General features: G+C 38.4%; 1 protein-coding gene across 2 annotated transcripts in view; it reads left to right on the plus strand.

The window, feature by feature from the left end:
* Window positions 1-7,673, plus strand: part of BRWD1 (bromodomain and WD repeat domain containing 1) — a 124,338-nt gene that overhangs the window by 104,650 nt on the left and 12,015 nt on the right. For both annotated transcript variants that reach the window (XR_003309752.2, XM_023191687.2), the window contains exons 35-37: window positions 1,399-1,542; window positions 2,177-2,329; window positions 6,010-6,176. Coding sequence is in view for 1 of the 2 variants with exons in the window: in XM_023191687.2 (XP_023047455.1) it covers window positions 1,399-1,542; window positions 2,177-2,329; window positions 6,010-6,176 (464 nt within the window). In the remaining variant the exon portion in view is untranslated. The remainder of the gene's footprint in view (window positions 1-1,398; window positions 1,543-2,176; window positions 2,330-6,009; window positions 6,177-7,673) is intronic.

Raw genomic sequence — 7,673 nt, forward strand, 5'->3', positions numbered from 1 at the left:
CAGGAGACCGGGGCTTATTTCATCCCTTCGGCTTCGACCATAAAAGACAGCCACCCCTAAAGTGGCCATTTCAGAGGCCTACCCTCAGGGGCCATTCTCTTTCTCAGGGATGTTCCTTGCTGAGAAAAAGAATTCAGCAATATTTCTCCTATTTGCTTTTGAAAGAAGAGAAATATGGCTCTGTTCTGCCAGGCTCACCGGCAGTCAGAGTTTAAGGTTATCTCTCTTGTTCTCTGAACATTGCTGATAACCTGTTCTTTTTTCAAGGTGCCCAGATTTCATATTGTTCAAGCACACATGCTCTACAAACAATTTGTGCAGTTAACGCAATCATCACAGGGTCCTGAGACGACATACATCCTCCTCAGCTTACGAAGATGATGGGATTAAGAGATTAAAGACAGGCATAGGAAATCACAAGGGTATTGACTGGGGAAGTGATAAGTCTTCACAATTTATGTTCAGAGATAGCAGTGAAGACAGGCATAAGAAATTATAAAAGTATTAATTTGGGGAACTAATAAATGTCTGTGAAATCTTCACAATTTATGTTCTTCTGCCATGGCTTCAGCCGGTCCCTCTGTTCGGGGTCCCTGACTTCCTGCAACACCCAAGTGTTTAGTTTTTATATTTATTTGCTATGTCTGCTGCAGCAAATGACAAATTTAGTTGCTTAAATAATAAAAACGTATTACCTGATAGTTCTGTACATTAGAAGTTTTCATGGGTCTCTAGGTCAGAATCATGGTCTTGGTGTGCCTAGAAGCTCTTGGGGAGAGTTATTTGCATTTTCCAGCTTCTAGTGGGTGTCCTCACCTTGGCTTCAAGTCCCCTTGTTCCATCTTCAAGCCCACAACATAGCACTTTTCAGTCTGTCTCTGACTCTGACCTTTCTGCCTCCCTCTTAAAATAACTTTTGTGACTACACTGGGTCCAAGCAATCAATTCAAGATAATCTTTCATCTCAAGGTCTATACCCTTAATGCAAAATACCTTTTCTCATGTAAGGTAACATAGTCATAGGTTGTGAGGATTATGATGTGAACATCTTTGGTGGGGCCATTTATTCTGCCTGTCACATTATCAGGTATGCTTCATATTCTGGGAAAACAAATATTACAAACCTGGGAGGTGAGAGGTCATGGAATAGCTTTTCACTAGATAAAGTGCTCTCGTTAGAGTATGCTTTTCATAGCTAACTCTGTAATATTTCTGAAATTGGTTAAGTTATATCAAAATGTGTTATATGCATAGTTTAAAAATTTCATTTCTGGAAGAGTGTTGACAGCAACATATATGACATTATTGTGTTTTTATAGAAGACAGTAGATCAGTTACATTTTTGCCAGTCTTACACCAATAGTGTGATTTTTCTTAAGACTGTGAATGTATTTTTAGGTCCATGATGGGAAAAAAAGCATCAGAGCTACCAACTATGTTGAAAGCAACTGGAAGAAACAGTGTAAGGAACTAGTGAACTTAATTTTTCAGTGTGAAGATTCTGAACCATTTAGACAACCTGTTGATTTGGTTGAATATCCAGTAAGTTTCCATTATTTAAATGTTTGGGACTTTTCTTGCTTTGCAGTGAGGAAACTGGGATAGAGTTACTAAACTTTAAAGAGAAAGATACCTAGGCTTTATGTTAACTTTTTTGCTCTTATCACTAAGTTAGTGGTAGAAGTAGTGTTTTACGTAGTTTTCTTCAATTTATAGACACCCTTGTAACTCATTTAAGAATTTAGACTTAGGAAACCAGTATTACATAACAGTGGGATGGATCTACTTAGATTTCTAAGTAGGCCCAGCACTAGGAAAACTATGAATTGGATAAAAGTGTCTGTTTGCACTCTTTAAAAAGGGAAATTGAAAAATGACTTTATAAAAACAAGTTGGATTATAACAGCACAGAGTGACTGTAGGACGCTTGGAGTATATACAGCAGGAAATAAAACCATCCCATGTGTCACTAACAATAAATAGACATTAACATTTTGGTATATTTCTATCTTGTCTTTGTTTTTATACCTCTTTTTAAACATTAGTAATGAATTTTAAGAGTCCTGTAACCTTTTCCTCTCTTCCATCATTTCAAATATTTTAGAGATCTGATGGCATTTACATTTCTAAAAGCAAAAAATGAATCTATGAATTAATCATTGTTTTTAAAACCTAGGACTACAGAGATATTATAGATACCCCAATGGATTTCGGAACAGTAAGGGAAACTCTGGATGCGGGAAATTATGACAGCCCTTTGGAGTTTTGCAAAGACATCCGGTTAATATTTAGCAATGCAAAAGCATATACACCAAACAAAAGATCAAAGGTAATTTTTTAAGTGGTTTATTGAAAAAAACTGCCTGATCTGTGTAGATAATTTTCTAGTGTAATAGTAATTTTTTCCACTGTAATTTTCACTGTGTAGTAGAGGTTAGAACATTAAAGATAAATGAATAAAGTGAGACTATTATAAAGAAAAGAGCTTCTGCTACTGCCCAAATCTCTTTAGTTTTTGCCTTTCATCAGTTGATGTTTATCATAATCTCCTTAAGTTTTATAAGCAAGTGGGGATTAATGGGAGTAGGTATCAATAGAAAGTGAACACATTTGATACACAGAGTAAGAGCCTCTGTGTTTTGTATGTTTAGGGATCTTAAGTGGATTGGAAACATAGATCAAGACTGTAAGAATATTAAAAGTAAAAAGGAAAATCTGATCGTGAGACTACTGACAGCATAAGAACATTTGGATTTGAAGAAGCAACACATGAGCTCTCTGATTAAGACCACAAATAATGTTATAGAGCCAATGGAGGCTCTTTGCTTGATGTGTTAGAAGCTAATATTATGACACAGGGTTTTTCTTTTTCTTCTTTTTTTTCTTCTAGCCTACTCAAGTGAAGTGGTGACACTGGGTTTTTGAGAAAATAAGCTTTATATTGAAAGTTGACTCCCAAGGAGACAGGAGTGAATTTCAAATCTGACTCCTGTGCTGCCTTTAAAGCAGTATTTTTTTTTTTTTTAAAGAAAAGGTTCAGGGTATGGATCCTGAGATTAGTAGGTGATTAGTGGAAGGAAAGGAGAGGTCTGGAAAGTCTTTGGGCATGTGTGGTTATTTGTTATTTAATGGGTTGCGTGTGCAAATTTGGGGGAAGTTAGTGTGAAACATGCTGGAAATTCAGGCTCTGATGTCAGCAGGCTCATTCTGTGCAGACTCCACTTGGCCATGCTGGTTTTAACCAGTTTCAGCCGGTTCTTATTTTGTAAGCAGAGGGAGTTTCAGTGTTTTAGTAGGTTGGGTTTTTTTTTTTTTTTGGTCATTTTGTAAACTTAAGAATTTTTGTTAGTTATTGGTTTCTTTAACTCTTTGGGGCACACAGTTTCAGTAGAACGTTACTAAAGTTTTGTTAACATGTTACATACACATTGGGTAACTTTTCAAAACTTGATGAGGCCTGTAATCCCAGGACTTTGGGAGGCCAAGGTAGGCAGATCACTTGAGATCAGGAGTTTGAGACTAGCCTAGTCAACATGGTGAGCCCTCTTCTCTACTGTAGATAAAAAAATTAGCTGGGTGTGCTGCCACTTGCCTGTAATCCCAACTACAGGCATTAGGCATGAGAACCGCTTGAACTGAGGCATGAGAGCCGCTTGAACCTGGGAGGCATAGATTGCGGTGAGCCGAGATCATGCCACTGCACTCTAGCCTGGGCAGCAGAGCAAGACTCCATGTAGTTTGTGTGTTGAGTAATTGTAAAAAGTCATATTTAAAGTAAAACACTTGTTTGATCTTACAGCATTTTTTGGTGTCTGCAATCAGTGACATTAACTGTTTTGCTTTAACTGCATTTCCCTGTCATTACTTAATATTAGACTCCTACTGCATTACTGCCTCTAGTCTCAATTTGAGAACTCTTTGTTGGATTCAGGATCCATACTGCTTGCTGGATCAGTTTAACATTCAAGGCTAACATTTTTCCAAGCTTGGGTTTTTGTCAAAGTCACCATTTGTAAGACTGTATTTTTTCAGAGACAAAATAAATTTCATTCAAGTCTTCCCTGCACCCCTCAAATACATGTTTGAGGATGCACACCATACGATTCACCACTGAAAGCTTTTAGTTCAGTGGTTTTTGATATAGTACATTGTCAGTTGTTCAAAACTATGGTTAACTACATAAAACATTTGCCATTTTAGCCATTTTTATGAGTACAATTCAGTGACATCATTTATATTTATAATCTTTCTAAAACTTTCTCATCATTCCAGACAGAAGCTCTGTAACCATCAAGCAATAATTTCCCCTTACCCCCAGTCCTTGGAAACTTCTAACTTCTGTGTCTGAATTTGCCTGTCCTAGATAATTTCATATAAAAATTGAGATCTTCCCATATTTGTCCTTTTGTGTACAGCTTATTTATTTCACTAGTGTAATGCCTTAAAGGCTTATGCATGTTGTAGCATGTATCAGAACTTTATTCCATTTTATGGCTGAATAGTATTAAAGTGTGTAGTTATGCCATATCTTACTCATTCGTCTTTCGATGGCCAGCTGGGGTGTTTCTACTTCTTGACCATTACCAGTAATGCTGCAGCAAATTCTGGAATACACGTATCTGTCAGAAACCTTGCTCAATTCCCTTGGGTATAGACCTAAGAGTAGAACTGGTGGGTCATTGGATGATTCATGTTTACCTTTTACAGGAACCACTACACTGTTTTCCATATTGGCTGCACCATTTTACATTCCCACTAGCATTGTATAAAGGCCAGTTTGTTAACATCCTTGCCAACACTTGTAGTTTTGTGTGTGTTTTTTTTCTTTTTTCTTTTTTTTTTGAGACCGTCTCACTCTGTTGCCCAGGTTGGAGAGCAGTGGTGGGATCTTGGCTCACTGCAACCACCACCTCCTGGTTTCAAGCAGTTCACCTGCTTTAGCCTCCCGGGTAGCTGGGACTACAGGTGTGTACCACCATGCCCAGCTAATTATTGTATTTTTAGCAGAGATGGGGTTTCACGTTGTTGGCCAGACTAGTTTTGAACTCTTGACCTCAAGTGATCTGCCTGCCTCGGCCTCCCAAAGTACTGGGATTATAGGCGTGAGCCACTGTGCCTGGCAGAATAAAAGTTATATATATGAAATATTGAAAATAACTGTCAAAGATTATTTCAGATTAAGTATAACAAATTTCACATTCATTTGTGAGTATATATATATATATGTATATGAGAAGCATGTAAGAAATTTGTATATCTCCCATACTTTTAAAAAAAGTTTTCTAGCATTGGAGTGTCTTCACCACCACTGCCATGCACAAGACTTATATTTAACTTTTGAGCATCAGACTTTTGCAATTATTTTCAGGAAAGGTTGTGGAGGAGTATAAGAGTACTTCTGTACATACATAGCTGTATCCAAAAGTATTTAAGATTTGATGTTATTTAATTATAAACATTGTTAAAACAAATCTTTCATATGCATTAACTTTCTGTGTTATACTTTCTACTACTGGATACAAGGTAGTTTTGTTTCATTTTAGAGTTAGGTGGCATTAAAAACAGATTACAGATAGAGACTGGTATATAAAAGTGCTTTTGTTCCCTTGCCCCAAAGAGACACAGTGCTTCTGTAGCCTAAATAGCAGCCCTAAAACCAATCAACTTCCCATCTAACTTTGGGAGAAGGGTATATTTTTGGGTTTGTACATACAGATGTTAGAATAGGCAAAAACAGTTGAGATTCACTGACATATAGACACAAGTCCTGAATGTAGATGCTTGACTTCAAACTACTTTCTTATCATCTGAGAGGTATGTATTTGATACTTCTTGTTATTTCCAGATGTCACTAAGGGAAGGGGGTTGGAAATAGAAAAAAAAATGGGTGACAGCCATTACCTATAAGCAGTGATATAATATATTGCAAGTGATCTCAATGATTACAATGATTTCTCAAATACTTTTAAGGCTATTTTGTAATTCTACTTTGTTTTTATATCCTTGCAGATTTATAGTATGACCTTGAGATTATCTGCCTTATTTGAAGAAAAAATGAAGAAAATCTCTTCAGATTTTAAAATGGGTCAAAAATTCAATGAAAAACTTCGAAGAAGCCAGAGGTTCAAACAACGGCAAAATTGTAAAGGTGACAGTCAGCCTAACAAAAGCATCAGGTAAATTGGTTATGGCAAGCTTGCTTTATTTATTTAATTTTGGAAACAGAGTCTCACTCTGTCACCCAGGCTGGAGTGCAGTGGCATGATCTCGGCTTACCACAACCTCTGCCTTCCAGGTTCAAGTGATTTTCCTGCTTTAGCCTCCCAAGTAGCTGGGACTACAGGCGCGCACCACCACGCCTGACTAATTTTTTTTATTTTTAGAAGATACAGGGTTTCACCATGTTGGCCAGGCTGGTCTCCAACTCCTGACTGCAGGTGATCCACCCACCTTGGGCACCCAAAATGTTGAGATTACAGATGTGAGCCACCACACCCGGCCTATTCATTTTTTTTAGTTTTTATTTATTTTTGGAGACAGAGTCTCTCTCTGTTGCCTAGGCTGGAGTGCAGTGGTACAATCTTGGCTCACTGCAACCTCCGCCTCCCGAGTTCAAGCAGTTCTCCTGCCTCAGCCTCCTGTGTAGCTGGGACTACAGGCGCACGCTGCCATGCCTGACTAATTTTTTGTATTTTAGGGCTGGTCTCGAACTCCTGAGCTCAGGCAGTTCACCTGCCTCGGCCTCCCAGAGTGTTAGGATTGCAGGCATGAGCCACTGTCCTTGGCCCTATTTATTTTTTGAGATAGGTTTTAACTATGTTGCCCAGGCTGGAGTCTAGTGATAGGATTATGACTACTGCAGCTGCAACTTTCTGGTCTCAAGCAGTTCCTCTCACCTCAGCCTCCTGAATTGTTGGGACCACAAGGGTGTGTCACCAAGCCTGGCTAATTTTTAAAAATTATTTTTTGTAGAGATGGGGTCTCGCTATGGTGCCCATGCTGGTCTTGAACTCTTGGGATCAAGATCCTCTCACTTCGGCCTCCCAATGTGTTGGGATTACAGGCGTGAGCCACTGCGCCCAGCCTGTATGCATTTTTAAAAAAATTTAAGATTGTGTTATTTAATCTTTACTGTGCATTCTGAAAAGACTAGTCATGGGTTTTAAAACTTAAAAGCATTTATGTGAATATAGAGCTGTTGTATTGGTTTATAATTCTATAAATATGTAAAATTATAGATTTTTTCAAATCTTAAGGTTTATTTAAAGTATCATTTGTATTTTGCATAAGAATTGGCTTTTTAATGTAGAGCCAGGGTCCCCAACACCCACTCCTTGTGTAGACTGGGCCACATAGTAGGATGTGATTGGCTGGCAAACAAGCATTACCACCTGAGCTCTGTCTGCTGTCAGATCTGCGGGGGCATTAGATTTTCAGAGGAGCAGGACCCTGTTGTAACTGTGCATGTGAGGGATCCAGGTTGTGTGCTCCTTATGAGGATCTAATGCCTGATGATCTGAGGTGAAACAGTTTCATCTTGAACTCTGCCCATTCACTGGCCCCAGTCCCAGTCCGTGGAAAAACTGTCTTCCACAAAACCAGTCCCTGATGCCAGAAAGGTTGGGGAGTGCTGATGTAGAGAATAATGTGATCTTTATGTACGTCTTTTGAGC

Source organism: Piliocolobus tephrosceles, chromosome 19 (genome assembly GCF_002776525.5).
Source record: "Piliocolobus tephrosceles isolate RC106 chromosome 19, ASM277652v3, whole genome shotgun sequence".
NCBI classification, from domain to species: Eukaryota; Metazoa; Chordata; class Mammalia; order Primates; family Cercopithecidae; genus Piliocolobus; species Piliocolobus tephrosceles.